Source organism: Bos indicus x Bos taurus, chromosome 20, assembly GCF_003369695.1.
Source record: "Bos indicus x Bos taurus breed Angus x Brahman F1 hybrid chromosome 20, Bos_hybrid_MaternalHap_v2.0, whole genome shotgun sequence".
Taxonomy (NCBI): Eukaryota; Metazoa; Chordata; class Mammalia; order Artiodactyla; family Bovidae; genus Bos; species Bos indicus x Bos taurus.
In genome coordinates this window covers 12652916-12671036 of record NC_040095.1, presented here as the reverse complement: position 1 = coordinate 12671036, position 18121 = coordinate 12652916, and the positions used below count along the sequence as shown (strand labels likewise).

The 18121-nt window shown below is 40.4% G+C and overlaps 1 protein-coding gene across 7 annotated transcripts in view; it reads left to right on the top strand.

Moving 5' to 3' along the window:
- Positions 1-18121, top strand: part of MAST4 (microtubule associated serine/threonine kinase family member 4) — a 619741-nt gene that overhangs the window by 234255 nt on the left and 367365 nt on the right. For 2 of the 7 annotated variants that reach the window (XM_027519967.1, XM_027519965.1), the window contains exon 1: positions 14084-14195. The exons of the other annotated variants lie outside the window; for them this stretch is intronic. In XM_027519967.1, coding sequence (XP_027375768.1) covers positions 14157-14195 — 39 coding nt within the window. In that variant the 5' untranslated portion in view covers positions 14084-14156. Of the gene's footprint in view, positions 1-14083; positions 14196-18121 lie in introns of those variants that run through there. 7 annotated transcript variants of the gene reach the window in all.

Here is an 18121-nt window from a genome sequence, read left to right as displayed (position 1 = left end):
CCTGTCTTCCTGCTTCTCTCATTTTCCTTCTCACATTCCCACTTCTCTTGTGAGTCTATTATTTATAACGTATAGGGGGTGGTTGGTGACAAGAAGCAGCCTCCCTGGGTCTCAGTTTTCATGTTTCTAAAAGGAATGGTTTAATGTCTCTAAAAGATGGCTTCCTGCTCTGGAGTGGGATGATTCTGGGCTTCACCTTAGGCTGACCATCCTTATAGAAGCATTTCCTGAAAAATGTTAATGAGAACTCTTTTGCAGTCCTAAGTTTTTAAAGAAGTCTAATTCCTGATAAAATTGTTCTTGGGAAGCCTTGCTCAGTATATAGTTAATGACCACTTCCCACCTTCCTGTGGGGTTTTTCATCTTTCGATTTTCTTATTAAGTTGAGAAAAAGAACAATTTTTGTCTGCATTGTATTTTCACAAATATGGATAGCAAGAAACATTAGGGGAATTGTTTACAATTGGTGAATCAAAGTGGAGACTATGAGGAATGTTGTATTCTTTCAACTTTTTTGTAGGCTTGAAAAAATTTCAGAATGAAATATTGGAGGGTAAAAATGGGCAACTGAGACAAATCAAATAAAGTAATTTATTAAATGACTCTCCCAAGGGCAATCAAGGGTTAAGTGGCAGGACCTGGAATGGGTTTTAGTGGCTCAGTTGCCATTCTAGTGCTTCCTGGGCCCTATCTCCTCCCTAAGGGAAAGACTGGTATAGGAAGGAATTTCCTCCAGGCTACTGCTTCTGAAGGAAATGTCTCTGAGTCTGGCAGCATTTGTATTTCTACTTACAAATTACCCAAATGGGCAAAGCAGGCGATAAGGACCTGTCGGCTTTATAAAAGTGCTCAATGAATGGCATTAGATAAATAAGTTCACCCATTGAGAAGAAACGGGTGGCTCTAATTCTGAGGCTGGGATTTTCATTACTGACAGCTTTAAACAGAAAAGAATTCCATGCAGTACTTGGTAGTGAAGGAAGGGATGTTAGGTGCACATCTGATAGGAGGGGAGACAAAGTCAAAACCGCACAGTCTATTCCTTCACTGTTTTCCTTGGAAGTACATTGTAACCAGCGGAGCCTCAGAAGATCCTTGCCCTCTTTCTCTAGCTTAGAGCAATTCAGGAGAGGAATGTTGGACACGCCCCAGGCTCCGCCTGAACCCAGGCTCACATGGCTTAAGAGGAAGTAAAGGTGTCTCCAGGGGCAGCTTTACATGAACAGAAAGTGGTATTTGCCTGGCACTTTCCCCCCTCTCACGTATAGCATGTGCTTAATCGCTCAGTCACGTCCGACTCTTTGCAGCCCTGTGGACTGTAGCCCAGGCTCCTCTGTCCATGGAATTTTCCAGGCAAGAAAACTGAAGCGGTTTGCCATTTCTTTCTCTAGGGGCTCTTCCCAGCCCAGGGATTGAACCCACATCGTTTGCTTGGCAGGAGGATCCTTTATCACTGTGCCACCTGGGAAGCCCTTAGTAACAAACTATGAAATCAAAATATCTGTGTGTGATGGGTGCACACCTCATTGACATGATGGCATTTGTAAACAGCTGAATATCACTTCTCTGTGTAGTCGGTGCTAGGAGCTCTGGGTGGATCGTCAGCTTGGGTGGCAGGCAGTCACTTTCATCCTGGTCTCAAGAAAGCATCGTCCTCTCACAGGCCTGTCATGGCCTCTGGCTGCCTCCTTTGTGCCTGATCGAGCAGGATGAGTGGCCGTGATAATAGGTAAGAAGCCAGCACTTCCATCGGAGCCTTCAAAACATCATCACCTAGGGCGCCCTTGATGGGACAGACTCTGTGATTTCTGTTAGATCACCTTCATATGAAACATATACTCACTTCATCTGTATTAACTCAGAGAAAATCAAGAGTTTTAAAAGCTGAAAAAAGGAAATAAGATGAACTGCACTGATGCTAACGGTGTTGTGTCCAGTAGGTGGCACCTCAGCAAATCTCATTTGTAGCTGATAGAAGTAAACATCTTGAGAGGATTTTTTAAAAAGATACATTCATATTGCATGTGAGAGAAAGGTATGCCCTGGGCGCAGGGTGGTTCATGAAGTCAACTGGGAAAAAAAAAAAAACCAATTGGACTTTGTAAAAATAACTCTCTCACTGTAAGAAAACTGTTGGAAGAGCTTATAAAAAGCTAGTGTCTGGTTGAAATTAAAATGCTTCATCACATCACATGGAGATTTTTCACAACATTTGGGCTGCAGATTACTGCTGTAAGTAAGACGGTGCTGTTAACCTTGATAGCCTTTTGATCTTTAGAGAATAATATATGATCAATGTTTTGGTATCAGGTTTGTATATTTGAATTATGTTCAGAAAATATTGAATACTCGAGCTGGAGAAATTCCTTCCACTAATATTTTAAGGGACATTTTAGTGCATTGTGTTAGGTGTAATTCTTGAAAGAATAGACTTCGTGTTTCTAGAATGCATTGTTAGAAACTTTTAATGCATGTGCAGTTAAACACCACACCAAATCAGCAGCCTCATGCTAAGAATCTGTTATGGTTTTTATAACATAAACACAACTTTATAACACAAAGAAAGACGCTTCTTCAGGAACACGCAAAGGAAGGAGTATTTTCACTCCATAAATACAAGTGTCCCCTCTGAAAACTGAGTAGTGAAATTGGTAACTTATTTCTTAAACATGAACTTCAGAAGGCAAGTAAGAATTTTTTTTAAAAATCCTGCTTTCCAGTCAAGTATTAGAATTGCATTGTATATTTTCCCCTAAAGAAGTCTATATCTTTCCAGATGACTTAAGGCATCTCTGTGTAATGTTTTACAGAATGAAATCAGAGTTAATCTATTTGCATTTTCTGTAGATAAAATGGTCAAGGTACACACTCCTATTGTGTTTCGTTTTCTTCAGAGGACAGTTAAAGAACACAATTAATAGGCGCCTCACAAATGCCCTTTCCTGTCTGTCTCAGAGGAGAGTGGCGACAGCCATTCAAGGTTGTCAGGTGAGGTATAAAACCATCACCCGAGTTCGGGCGGCACTGGGGAAGCCTCAAGAAGGACAAGATGAAGGATCCTGTTTGCTTTTGATAATTGAGTCATTGTAATGTGTTTAGTAAGACCAAGACAGATAGGACTTACTCAGTTCACTGGGCTTCAATTTTAGAGAAAGATTGTACAAAAATGCCTTGTCTTTCCATGGAAATACTCATCTTTGATGAAGAGATTAGAAGGCATGTTCTTTCACAACTAAGGGAATCAGTCCTTCCTTTCCTTGCTATTTCCCATCACCTCTCTCCCCTCGCCCTTTTCTCAGGCTGAATCATCACTTACCAAGTAGATGGCAGGGAATTAGTGGTAAGTCGTGGAGACCTTCTGACCACTGGGCTCCTGTCATCTTCCCCATCTACTCCACTCAGTAGTTCCACTTCTTTCAGACCAGTGGTTACCAAAGCTTGTCTGCACAGTGGAATCACCTGGGGAAATTCAGAAATTACTCATATTTGCCTCCCGCCCCCACTTCCGCCTAAGAATGGGATTTAATTGGTCTGGGCGTAGCTTTAGTTTTTGGAAATTATGAGGGCTCTTTCAGTGATTCTGATGCACAGATCAATCTGGGAACCATCATTTACTTCCTCTTCCCAAACTTCCCCCATTCTCTACCACCCTTCTGTGTTTGCAGCACCTTGAGTAAATATTTGTCCTTGAGATTCCGCCAGTCCCCTTGTTGTTTTGTTTTGTTTTGCCTGTGTTTTGAGATCCCTTGACCATATTCCAGTGGAACAGAGTCTCTTCCCTCTTTCTATTCTCGGCATCCATCTTAATGCCTAATCCCTAGCAGCTGTTTAGAGATTGGTTTTTGAATCAAGTGCATAAAATTGTGTGTGTGTGTGTGTGTATGTGTATGTATATATGGTAATACAATAATTTAAACAAGTTGATTCATGTATTTCTGACTCAGGGCATTTTTACTGCTCAGGTAGATACTTCTCCTTTACTTGAAGAGCTGAGATTTCCTAATCTCCCATCTTTTCTTAAAGTGATGATAAATACATAAAATTAAAAAGGAATATGTTCTCTTGTGTGGTATTAGCTTGTGTCACAAAATTCAGCTTTAGATAAGGGGACAAAAGAAGACTAAGCCAGTGTTCAATGAAACTCAAGGAAATAAGTATAGAGTGTTGTCAGTTTCTAGCAGGAGAATTTCCTACTGCCTTCCTTGCGTAAGGAATATTAATTTATCTAATTGATGATAATCTGGTCAATTTATTGTAGCATTAAAAATGAAAATCAGTTATCATGCCAAAATATTCAGTGATGTGCCTGAGACTTTTAACATTTTATTTTATGTTATTAGGTGATAATGGGGAGTGTAATTGTTAATGTTTGATTCTGGCAAAATACAATTAGTTTCTGTGAAACACATTGTGTATTAATGATGTCATTAAGATTAATGAATATAAATGAATGAACTAGGGATTTCAAATAGAACTGAGTGACTTTCTATCAGTCTGTAAAACTTGAGATAGATTTCCTTGATTTTTTTGAGGAGAAAATGCCAGAGCCCCTGCTGCATTTTCATATAGACTGGAGAGAAACTAAATCAGCTACCCAGACAAACCAAAGTTTTAAAATATTTTTAGGAAGACTGTGGTATACTGATTTCAGTCTGTGAAAGCTATCTCTTAATTTTACTTTAAGAATTATTTTCAAGACCAGTTTTTAGAAACTTCTATGTCCTCTGTGTGTGTGTGTATACACACACACTGGTGTTTAAGAAAATCAGGGTAATAAATCATTGTTCATTAAATTAGAGATGACACTGTGGTGGTGTCTATTCCAGATGTTCCCCAATAGACATCTATTACATTTATATTTCAAATATTATTAAGAAACCCAGACAAGTTAAGCAGTCTTCTTGAGCAAACAGACGGAGAAAGGAAAAATTGGGAGAGACTACCCATCAACGTTTTAGATGAGAGTCAAGGACTAAATGTATAATAACATGACCCTAAGAATCATGGGTATTTTGAGTGCTGTTGCATGACTCTATGTTCTTGCAGTGTAGAGAGCAACTCTGCCACTGCAAGACAAAACAAAAACCCAATGTATCTGTGGTCCATGTACTTGTAATTTAAGCCCTGTGTTTGCAGTATCCTCTTACTGAGCCAGATAGACAGAGATACTGTGTTATCAGGTGAAGCTTAATGTGTAAGTTCATCTCCTTGGTCTGACCTTCAGCTAATGCTTCTGTTTCTCCCTCTCTGCTTGTGCTTGTTTGGTTTTCCTTCTTTCTCTTCTTCATTTGTCTGTCTATTTCAAAGTTTTGCAGGGCAGCCCTTGCCCTTGAATGGCAATTGAAGCAATTTTGGACCACAGCAGTGGAGCACCAAAGTGAAGGAGAGAGGGAGGATGTTTTGGGAAAGTGGCTGCTGTGTGGGCGCCGGGACCCAGCCTGAGAAGCCCGAATGCTTCCATTGGCTCTGCCTTTTTGCTGTTTCCTTGACCTTGGGCTCTTCTTTTAACCTCATTGCCTCGCTTTCCTCGTGGGTAAATTGGGCCAGTCTCTTCCTTTTCTCCTTTGAAAGAAGCTGATGAGGATTAATGAGGTAGAATCTGGAGCATGTTTTGTGTTTCTCCGAAGAGTACATTTCAGGGAAGCTGGAAGACAGAGTCGATATAGTAGACAAGTGGAACTCACATTGCTTACTGTGGTAGATGACAGAGTCCCAAGGAGTAACTTACTCTCCGTCAACTGAAAATGAGTTGTGGGCACAGACCCATTTCGGCTCACTTCTAAATCGGATGCCATGTTAGTAGAGGATGATGGAAGGAAAGGCAAACCAATTTGAGGAGCAGTGGAATGACAAACAGGATTCAGGATAGATGTCTGACTGCCACCTGGTTGCCTGAAGGAAAGCAACTTGTTTGTTTTCAATCATTGCTATCTGCACCTCTCCTCAGCATTTTGCAGAAGAATCACCAAAATTGCTTGATTCTATGAACATAATCCAAAAAAGATCAGAATGAGGTTCCCAGCAAAACCTCAGAATTAGTCCAACCTGGAGCCTCAAGGTAGAACAAGGTTCCAGACGTGATTGCTGGATTTAAAACAGTTTGCTCGAGGCTCTTCAGATCTATGTCGTAATTCATGCGGATGCAAACACAGAGACGAAGAAAGACTGGTTACTTCATGCGTGAACTCCCACTCTAATTTTGTTTAGCATGCTGTCTTTGGTCAATCACCTTTTAAATTCCAAGATGACTAGGCTTGGTTTTTCTTCTTAGAAGATTTTCCATAACTTTTCTTCTCTTATAGTTACTTTTTTGGAGTAGTTTAGATAGGTAACAGTACAGTTAACCTAGAACTTAGCTTCTTGTCATTGTAGGACTAAAAAAGAAAAGTTCAATGCATGTGTAGCCTAAAAGTGCATTTATAATCTCTGATTCAGTATATATAATCTCTGATTCCATTAAACTCAGAATAGAGTTCAAAATTTGAAAATAATCTTCATCTTTTATCTCTAGGTAGATCTCATCACTTTAGGAATAATTTTAGAAATCTCTGTTTCAGAAGCTCATAAAATACTTAGTTGATGCCAGGAATATTATCATGCATATAAACATATTGCGGAGAAGGCAATGGCACCCCACTCCAGTACTCTTGCCTGGAAAATCCCATGGATGGAGGAGCCTGGTGGGCTGCAGTCTATGGGGTCGCTAAGAGTCGGACACGACTGAGCGACTTCACTTTCACTTTTCACTTTCATGCATTGGAGAAGGAAATGGCACCCCACTCCAGTGTTCTTGCCTGGAGAATCCCAGGGATGGGGGAGCCTGGTGGGCTGCGATCTATGGGGTCGCACAGAGTCGGAAACGACTGAAGTGACTTAGCATAGCATAAACACATTGACACACCCATGTCTGAAGCTCATGCAGTGGGTAGGTAGCCTGTGGTGGCAATACAGCCAGTATCACTCCACTCATCTACTCCCATCTCCATCTATATATTAATGTGACATATAGGAGTTTGCTAAATATTAGTTTATGGTCCCAGTGTTAGCTGTGTGTCATTTAGAGATGAAGGGACATAATTGGAAAAAAAAAATTGGAGCCATTTCCCATTGTCAGATCTTCATAAATGCCCCTTGATGAAAAAAATGAAGTTGTATTACCCAATTTTATTAGAAATGCTATATTTTGTGGGATCCGTGTGTTCACAAAGTAGAGAATATTTTCCTGCCATGATTGATGTTGGGGCATTTATGAGGATAGTCTGCTATATTTCATATGTATATGAGGGTGTCATTGTTAAAATGTTCAAAAGAAAATTACGTATGTGATTTATATTTTATTATTCCCTCCTAGGATGTAATTTTTTCAATACCATGATTCCCGTCATATTGTCAGTGGTGATTTGATGGCTAATATGCCAGAAATAATTAGATTTTAAAAGGTGATGCAGGCGTCGAGACGATACAGCTTTCTTCATGTGTGTTACATTGTAGAAGTCACCGATTGCACACATTGTAACGGTCTTCAGGGTTACAGGCAGGATGGAAGATGGAGCTATGCGCAGGAAGCGTGGGAGGCAGCATATTTCAGAGGCATATGCTTGCCACTGACCCTACCTGCAGTTTTCGCTAAATGAAACGTGTTTTAGAAAGTGCCACTCTGTGGATAAATTCAGACTTTTGTGTATCATCAGTGGGAAGATGTGGATCCTCTCTTTTCTTTTGAAAGTGAGAAAATTCCTCCTCTCCCTAGAAGGCCTCAAGCCCTTTTGTTTTAGTCTCCTTGACAGGTTTACTTTTTTTTTTTCCCTTTGGGGAGAAAAAGACATACAGTATGAACAGCATTTTTTCAACTTTTGAGATTAGAACTTTATTTTCCAGTTTTACATGACCATTTTAAAATACAGGGCAAGGTAATTTGTAGTTTCAGTATTTATTCCTGAGCATAATAGCTCCTGGGACTTTGTAGAAGGGAACCTATTTCTGAGTATCTTTTGGGCATTGATGACACTGGTGATCTGTATCACTTGTACGTTACTTTAATGTTTCTGAAGATTAGACTAATGCTGTAATATTCTGGTATTTGACATGGATGAAGATGAGTGGCCACTGTAGCCAAGCATTTAACAGTTAACATGAAGCCCACAGCGTACTTTTCAGCCCCCACACTTCAGCACATCCCTGGAGTCGGAGCACTGCTTTCTCACTTGGGAGAGTCCCGATGAGCAGGCACTGCTGGGAAGCTAAGCTCCGTCCTCAACCTCTTGCGCGCACTTGGCCAGTCGAAGGAGCCTGAGACCAGGCAGGTAGCTGAGTGGCATGTGAAGCAGATGCTTGATGAGATGCTCATAGCCTGGAGGAGGAAGGGGAGTTTTGAGTCACGGTTGTGGAGTCAGTAGAGGAGGGACCAGGTGCCCAGTGTGAGGGGCATGGACTGCTTCTGCCCGGGGGCACTGGGACCCAGTTTCCCAGCAGGTGGCCTCCTCCTCTTTGCAGTTCCCACTGCTAAGCCTGTGGTAACATCTTAATTTCACAAACTGAAGCTCAAGAAGTGGAAGGACTTTCCCTGGCTTCCTGGCTGTCTTGGTGGAGCCTGCCCTGGGGCACTGGCTCTCAGGGCAGGACACTTTCTTCCAAGGATGCTGGGAAGTCATGACTCCCAGAAAACGGAAGGAAAAGTCAGGGTTGGAATTTCCCCTCCCTTTGAGCTTCTCATCACTGCTCAGGACAGCCTTGCCCTGAGTCATTTCACCTGAAAGGAAAGAGTGATTTACCAAGTGCCTTCGATGGCAGATTCCAGAAAACTGAAGTGTGTCAGTCTGCAGACTGAAGAGCTTTGAAAAGCCCACAAGTTCATGGGAATGTGTAGAATGCTGGCACCCTAAAACTGCAAAGGGAGCCTTGGTTCTGTAGAATTGACTATTTGTACACAAATATATGTTATATTTAGAACTGTGTACTTTGGGAGCCAGAAGGGTGAAGAGTTGTGAGAGTGGAACCTTGGGAGGCCCAGGTGCATTTGAGAAGAAACAGAGGCCACACCCCAGAACTATTCCCTGGCTGCTTTCTCCCTCCACCCAACTCTTGGCGAGGGGCATCGATCTCTCTTCAGCCCTAAAGTAGCCGAGTTGTTGTTGTTCAGTCACTCAGTCATGTCCGGCTCTTTGCAGCCCCATGGACTGCAGCATGCCAGGCTTCCCTGTCCATCACCAACTCCTGGAGTCCACCCAAACTCATGTCCATTGAATCAGTGATGCCATCCAACCACCTCCTCCTCTGTCGTCCCCTTCTTCTTTTGCCTTTAGTCTTTACCAGCATCAGGGTCTTTTCTAACGAGTTGGCTCTTCACACCCTCCTCCTTTTGATTTTTAGAGACCTGTGGCCATGAATCTGGGATTCCACAAGCTCTTTCTGGTATGTTCTGACCAGGGATAGCTTAGAATGTGGTAATTTTCACTTTGAAGCTAAAAAATTTGACACCTCTCATGCATTCTTTTCACCTTGAAAACAGGTTTTTCTTCTGTGTTTAAACATTAAGAGTTAGTAGAGTTGTTAGGAACCCAAACTCCAGAGTCAGCCTGTCAGGATTGGTACTCCAGTTCTGCCCTTCTTAGCTGTGTAATTTTTGGAAAGTTGCTTAACCTCTCTGGTCAGTTCCCTTATCTGTATAATGGGGATGATAATACACCTAATTCATAGGGTTGTTGAAAGAATTAGATGAGATGACTTGTATAAAGTACTTCGATCAGTGATTGTCACATACTGTGTGATCAGTATTTGTTGGCTGTTATTGGAAATAAAACATGGAGGAAAATAAAGTGCTAAAATTAAGAAGGATTATAAATGTCAACACTGAAATGTATATTTTGAGTAAATCTCACAGCTGTATTCATTACTGGTGTTCAGGGCTCTCTTTACCCCTTAAACTGCCAGAGGAATAATAATAATCACAATAATAGATATTTTTTATGCATTGTCATGAATGACCTGTTCCTTATTTGCAACTTTTTATGACCTTTATGTTACCTTTTTAAAATATGACATATGCATTGGCCACTGGCATTTATCTACGAGTAGAAAAAATAATCAATGAATGAATGAAGGAATTTATCCACTGGCTATATTGGATTTCCTCATGAGTGAACAGAGGCTACAAACCCTTGGTCGGTTGTCTCAAAGTAACAAGATGTTGTGGCTAATGCATTTTGTGGGTGTTTGTCTACCTTGCTAAGAAGTAGTAATGGCTACAAACACACACAAAAGCAAACGTTAAGGACAAATCCCATCGCAGATTGTGGCGATGGTGCTAGAAATCACTTTCTGAGCACACCCAGAACTCTGCTGAGATGAGGAATGCCAACCCTCCTCCCTCAGGCTGGTCTGGAGGGAGAAGCCTCCTACTCCACCACGAAGTGATCTCTACTCCCCTCATTCACCACCTCCTTGGCTTTTGGGTAGGTGGTCCAGGAGCCAGAGGGTGAGAGCTGCGGGCAGAGAGTGGATTTAGCCTGTGGAGTAGAGTGGGTCAGGTTAGGTTTGGAAACATCCCCCAGCTTTGGTTTTTTAAAAAATTGCTCACAGTGTTCCTCACCAAGGTTTCCTGGTATGAGGTCAGTTGCTGAAGAGTGGGTAAAATCAGAAGCCACATTTACTTTAGAGAAACCTATGTGGATCAGGAGGAGAGAGGTGTACCTTGGTTTTAAATTTGTGAGAAATGCGTGACCGTGTAAGTCAGGTGACACACCTGTGTCCTAGCACCAGCTGACACTGCTGTGGATGTCAGTGATCACAAAATCTCACTCTGAAAATTTGTACAACCAAACTCTTCCCACCCCTCCCTGGGATTTTTCTCCCCTGGGATTTGGGCTTGTTTTTGTTTCTGTGAGCCATTTATTGTAACAATGAATAAAATTTAGATTTGGTCCTTATTACAGTATCCACAGATTTTGAGTATTCTAGGAAGTAAATTATGCCTATGATAGTGTGTACACGAGGTGTACACATACAAATAATTTTTTAAAAAATCAAGTACCACAAAGCCTCTGGCTTCAGATTATAATTAATGACTGAGCCTACCAAATTTTATTTGAATACACATGTAAAAGCTTTACACGTTGAGTTTGGTACTTTGTGAACTGACTCATAATAATATGAACAGATTCCACGAAGGTATAAAATTGCAGGAAAAATGAGTTTATTAATGGAAATTAGGCTGGCTCCTAATTATTACCTGTGAATAGTGTCATCATTTGAAGTTTTTATTGCATTTTAACACATGGCTTATCTTGATGAGAAAATATATAGCAAAGGGTAAATGTAGCAATTTTCCTTTTACTATTCCCTCTGCTAAGCCATTATTGCTTGATGTTATTTTTCAGCAGCCTTTCATATTTGTCCTAAATGTTTTTGCCTCTGGCTGGTTTTATTTCTTTAAAATGTACGTGTATCACTTCTCAAAGTGATACATTTTGACAGGTAATCGATATTTTTTCATACTAGATTTGATGGTGCAATGGTCATAATCTTCATCGTAGACTTAGTTAATGGTTGAATACTATCCTGGATTTTTATCTCAGAATATTCCTTTGTTAAGAAACATACTATTCACCTTTAGCCAAAATCCCTTTTTATCAACCCCAGGCGCCAAACAGGTCCAGCTGCCGAGTGCCTACGATGCCCACTTATCTGAGACACACATCACCTGACTTTTCGTCAGTGTGTCCTCGAAATGTCTTCTGATAAAGCTTCCAACCATCTCACTCGATTGGTCACAGAAAAGATACTTCTGGGCTCTACATTTTTTTTTTCCCCCTCCTGACATCCTATGATCTCTGCTTGAAGGGGAAAACTCTTTTCCCTTCCTTTTCTTTAGTGGGAACTTGATGTCCTCTATCAGACCCCACTTTCTCCAGAAGGACCAGCGCAAGGAAGATCACAGCTCTCAGATCACAAGCACATATAAGGACACCATGCTCGGCTTTTGCTTTTCCAAGTTCAGCTTCTTGGGTCATGATTTTTTTTTTCTTCTAAATTCAGTTAGGACTTTCTTATGCCTCTGTGGGCAGATAACAATGACATCTAAGTTGGTAAATATATTCTGACCAGCTGCCAAGGTACTTTGTCAAAGCCAGCACTTCAAATTCAGGGAGCTGCTTAAGCTCTTCTCTCAGGAGGGTGAATTGAGGGAGAAAGGGCAACAACTGTCATTCCTTTTGTTTTCATTGAACAGAAAGGTCTTCCTTTTGCAGGAAAAGATTAAAGTACAGGTGGGCCTGTCAAGGATGGGAATCTGTTTCCAACCCCTTTGCAGATTCTCCCACAGACAGCTCACCGATTCCTCCACTCCAGACCCTAGACTTTTTCTTTTCATTTCTTCTCTGCCCCCCCCTTTTTTTTTGTTACTTCAATTCAAATAAAAATGCATAGTATTTTTAAAAACCTATAGAAAATTGTGCTAGAAGGTTGGAGGTACATTTTGGTTTGAGCAATGACCAGGTTGGTGCCTTTTCTTTGCTTTTAGAGATGGCCTTACTCCTCCACCCAAGAGCAAGAGCTAAAAAGTCTCTGGGGTTTGCTTCCTTTAAGTGGTCTCCAATGAACATGCCTCAGTGGTAAAACACCCTGACACCCTTCTCCCTGGATGCTTCTGTGAGGGGTGGGTGGGTGGGGGGCAGCGTTTCTTGATAGAGTTTCTGTTTGTATGTCTAGAGATGTCTGCAAAGATGGTTTGAGAACATAAAATGCAATCAATTTTCCTCAGTGGTTAGATTCATAAATCCCTGAGCTATTTTTAATGACATAATCTAATCAATTGATAGCAAGCCTACGAGTGTGTTGACAGCCAGAAAGAGACAGAAAGCTAGTGTAATAGCAGGTGTCTGGGTAGGAACCACTTGTCATTTCTTCCCCACCCCCATGCTTAGAAATTGCTAGATACCTGCATTAGGTAAAACCAGAAATTACTGATTTTTTAAAAATAATGTATGCATTATGCCTGCCTTCTTGACTATCATTCTTTCAAGAAAAATAGACTATCTAATGGATAAAGTGAAGAAGGAGGTAGTTCTGAGACAAACTATAGGTAGCCCTAGTATTTGCTTCTCAGGACCATACTGTGCTCCCAATTTAAATCTCTTTAGGAAAGAAATCAAGGGGGAATAATTTATTATAGATTGGTAGTATCAGATATTGTTACTCCTGTGCTAGGTCAGTAATGAAAACTTAATCTGCATCTCTTCTGTTGCTTTGAATTGAAATAAGATGAGGATGAGCGGAGTAAACAAGCTGAAACAGACTGTGAAATTGCACGTGATGGGTATCTTTCTTTTTAGTTGTTTATGGACTAGAAATAGGTTAATATTCCAACTAATGATGGATCTTAGAATTTCTTCTCCCTTTTTACATTTGGGTCTGGTATCAACAGAGAAAGTTGTTATCATGAGGAAGATTAAAATCTGAACTGTATCTTTGGGCTAGGAATGGGCGGTGAGGTATTTATGTAAATAAATTGGCTTTGGCGCTGGGAGGGGTAAGGGTTCCTCCCCCTGTAAGTGGAGAGCCGCCGCCCTGAGCCCTCGGTTTTCAGGTTTTCCGGCTGCCTGTATGTTCTATTACATTTTTTTTTTCTCCTTTGATGCCATCAGAAAAGATGAGCGGCAGGAAGGTGGTGCTGCTTGGCTGGCCAGCTGTGCCCTAGTTTCTCACCGTCCCAATCAGCAGCTGCTGTTTGCAGAGGTGTCTGTCACCGCTGATTGACTTAGTACTTTGACCTTATAGTTGCTTCCGAAGGGACTTGACCCGCGACCACTGCCGAAAGCTATTTTCTGGTCGCCTGGAATGCCAGGGCCAGTATTCCGAAGGAGTAGTGAAAGCAGGGCTCCCGCGATTCCTTATCTACTAGCAAGAGCCTCCTCTCCCTGGGTGGATGCTTTAGGTGTCTAAGCCCACTTGCTGCGCTTTCCCACCGAACTGCAAGCATCCGTGATCCCCGAAGTTGCTGGAGTGAATAACTAAGCGGGACCAGCTGACTCAGGGCTCCAATCAGCTAGAGCGTGATGTAAGTGTTTAGCAGCTGCCGGGCTCTGAATTAGCGTGCCGAAGTAGCGGTAGTACAGCATGGCTAGGCTGTTGTGAGAGGCTCAGAGAAAGCGGAGGGGGAGATGGATGAGTCCAGCATTCTAAGACGAAGAGGGCTCCAGGTAGGAGATCCTTGCGTTTTTGAAATGTAGCCTTGCCGGTGGCCAGCAGTGGAGGATTTCAAAGTTCCCTTTTCATTCTTTTTCTGGGCATAAATATATGCACAGTTCTTAGTATCCACTTGGCAACGTGATACGCTAAGTCTCTCTTTACAGAACTCAGCGACACATCACAGGGTTCAATGAGAAAGGCTCTATTGTCAGAGACAATAGATCGGACTTTTAGTTTGAGACTTTGTTGCTTGTTTGTTTTGTTTTGTTTTTTTCCTGCTGGTTGTTCAAGAATAGTTAAATTGTGGCTGGCAGTGACAGCTGATGAGCCGGTTGGGCTTTCTGTCAAGAGTCTGGGAAGTCTGTTGAGGGTAGCAACTCTGTTCAGTTTTGGGAACACAGGACTCAGTTTTGTGTCAGACTCAGCCCTTGCGGCAGCAGCATCTGTATGGTTGCCTTGCAGATGTGTGCAGCTGTTGAGAGGTTTCTCCTGTCAGTGAGATGAAAGTTTCTACTAGCAGTTCAATCAGAGTCCCCTGTAATTTGTTTATGTTGAGATGAGGAAAGATATGTATCATACCGCCTTGATTCTTTGTGCCCAAGTTTCTCTGATTAAATTACTTTGACTTTAGGATACAAATGTATTCCAAGTTAAAACTTGGCAGATCAGAAAACTTGGAAAAAACATCTGCTTGGCAGTTTGTAAGTTTCAGGAAGCCAAAATATGAGTATGTTCAAAATTAGTTTGTTAACTCCTTGTTAATTCTTTTTTTCCTGTATATAAGGGGCAGTGTTCTCTGTGAAAGAATCTAATCATTAGCCATTGATAAACTCTCATTCATTATTTTTGAAACTAAAACAAAAAGTGCTTGGGAAAACCCACTATACCTTACATGTAGAAATGCCTTTCAATATTCCTTAATGGTCTTTGACTCACGGCCAGTGTAGCTGTCTGTCAATTGCTAATACTAATATTATTCATATTGCTCTAATACCATAATAATATTATAGATAAACTAAAGGATTATTTGTAGGTAAACAAAAGAGGGATTAAAAAAGTTGGGGTTAAATGTCATCTATTGTTCCAGACCTAAGTAAACAGACTGCCTCTAATGATTTTCAGTGTGGTCATTGTTTTGAATGTACAGTGTGGTTAGTCACTGCTGTGGATTTCCTTTTCTTTGTTTTCATCACATCTATAAAGTTCTGGTAATGCACAGCTGTTTGTGTGGGTCCATGTCTTTTTTGGAGTTGCTAGTTAAATATGGAAAGGCTCTTTGTTAAAAAGGTGATAAACTCTATCAAACTCCTAATGGTCAGATTATTAGTATGTTGATGACAATTCTCCTGAGAGTTTTCTCTCTCCTTTAATTCATTTTAGATCATTCAAACTGTGTTTTTGATAGGAAACTCCTTTTTGTGATTAATTTCTGTAATATAGATTATCACAATTTCAGAGGATATGATTGAGATATATGGTGCTTTTGAGGGTATAGATTTTGTAGAACTTTTCATTTTAGACATTTTTGTGGCTCTTTAAAATAACCAAGCTATTTTCTACCTAAGATTTGCAACAAAACAAAGGAAACATTGCTGGTTAATATAGTACTTAGACTGTTAGATCTTCATGGTACTTAACATCCTTTTACTATGCCTGCCATACTCTACTATATAATAGATAAAGAATGTCTGCTTTCTATTATAAATGAAATAAAACTCTCCACATTGTGAGAAATAGTAATATAAAAGTGCTTAAAAGTTCTGCCATCTTGTAGTTACAACTTTATTTTGGCTTAAAACAAAGCCTGTTAATCTTTTACTCCCATTCTGTCCAGTATTTATTTTGAAAGAGATGGCACATACAGGGTACCTGTTTTAAGAAATTCCAATATTAGGAAACTTTTTACAAATACCAGGTATAAGTATACATTTGTATTACAAAAGATGTCACTGTTGCGTTCTTATGAGCAACGCCACCTAGTGAATTTAGGAATTAAGTTAATTTTCGAGTACATACTATATGAAACACTTCAACACACAAACGAGGCACACCTGTGGTGAAGCTAGTCTGAAAGCTACTCTTTAGTATGCTTGATTCTGACTGTGTTGCTAGGTGATCTTGAGCAAGTCACAAACCCTCTTGGCGTCTGCTTATTCTTCTGTAAAAGGCATTCTATAACATGAATTTTGAGTGTACTAGACAGGAGATAAGCATAACTGAATTTTTTTAAGTCAGAGGCTATGTAATAAATACACTATCATATACTTGGTCCTGAGTAAGTATTATGTTGTTAAAGTAAAGATGACTTCCATTCTTTATAACAGTCCACATCATTACTAGTGAGATAACATAATTATATTTTTATTCCATAATTTGTTGTTTGAATCTATTTTTAAGTTAGAAGAATTACCTGTAAGGACAGTTATCACTATTTATAGGGATCATATGACAGAATATATTATCTAATAATAAGAGATGAATAGATGCTTAGTGTTAGATGCTTAGAATTGGAACAGATTCATTCTTTAAATAACTTAAAGTCTAGTGTCAGAAATCTGGAGTATATGAATATTCTAATTCTCTAAAATTTAATTTTGCAATAATGCAGAATGTGTTTAATAGAGAATAATATAGTATGTGTTTAGAACCTGTATTTAGAATTTCAGTACCTCTGGCTCTTAAAACACAGGCCTACTAAGGTGTTTTTAAAATTTGGACTCTGAAAAATTGTTTTTCGTCAGAACACATAATTTGTCAAGGCACGACTACTTCATAAAATGGCAACCAAACTTAGTTGTTCATCTTTGGTGACTTCACGTTTCCATCTTTTCTGTGGACTGTATTAATATTTCCAGTACTACTGATAGCACTTCCATCACTGCCTTTGAAATGAGAATGAGAGAAAGAGGCCCCAGTGGCTTCCCTGGTTAGAGTCTGGGAAACTTTTCACATTGCATCTCCAAACATGGGAAATTCTGACGGATGGATGGGCTTGGGCAGACCTTGGACTTGGGGCAATTTGAATTTCTAGACAGGTCTAATTCGTCAAAGGATAACTGGCTCCTTTTGGTCCTAATATCCCTCAAACACGGGTCATATTTTTAACTGTCAGGGAAATTAATTGTTTTAGTGATTTCTGTTATGTGTTTCCCTTTTATTTGTTTTAATGAAAGTGTCCCTATCCCTAATGTGATAGATCCCAAGGCTGGAGAAAAATGAACGAGCATCATTAAAGCAGGGAGGAGGCACTATGAGGGGGAGCAGTATCCCGGAAAGGCCTCCTGGGAGCCCATTCCTGCCATTCTCCTGTGCTTTGCTTTGCTTGGTAACCTCTTCTGTTAATTTACCCCATCCCCAGTTAAATCTGACCACTTCCGCCCACTGTCACATGTGGCTGAAATATTAAAATTTTTTTTAAGTATAGTGTGGTTACCAACTAAATGCTTATAGACATCTAGATTTGTGTTTAGGTTTTTGTTTCATGTGAAGACTCTGGGTGGTTACAGGAAAGGAGTCTAGTTAGAGCATTATAATAGAAATACCTATGATAATTACAGTTTGGGATAAGGTACTTTTGATATCCATAAGTTTCCGTAAGGCACAGACATGACTTTGGGACAGAAAGAATCAAAACTATAAATGAACTTTTGGTAGTGATGGGTCCCTAATTAGTGAGACCAGTTGTGGGCATATCTGAATGGTGTTTCTTATCCACTGAAGCAGTTGAATTTCTCCCTCTGAAATAGAGATAGAATACTATAGTTTTGGTTTCCTGATCTGCAGGGAGTAAGGATGGAGTGCCCTCAAAATCTTATGTCCACTCAAAAGTGGACATAAGTTCTATTTTGTACCCTAAGAATTGTTTTCTTAATTCTTTGCCTTCAAAATCCTGTCCCATTACCCACTGTCCAGACTTGATGTATCTCCTTTGCCTGCC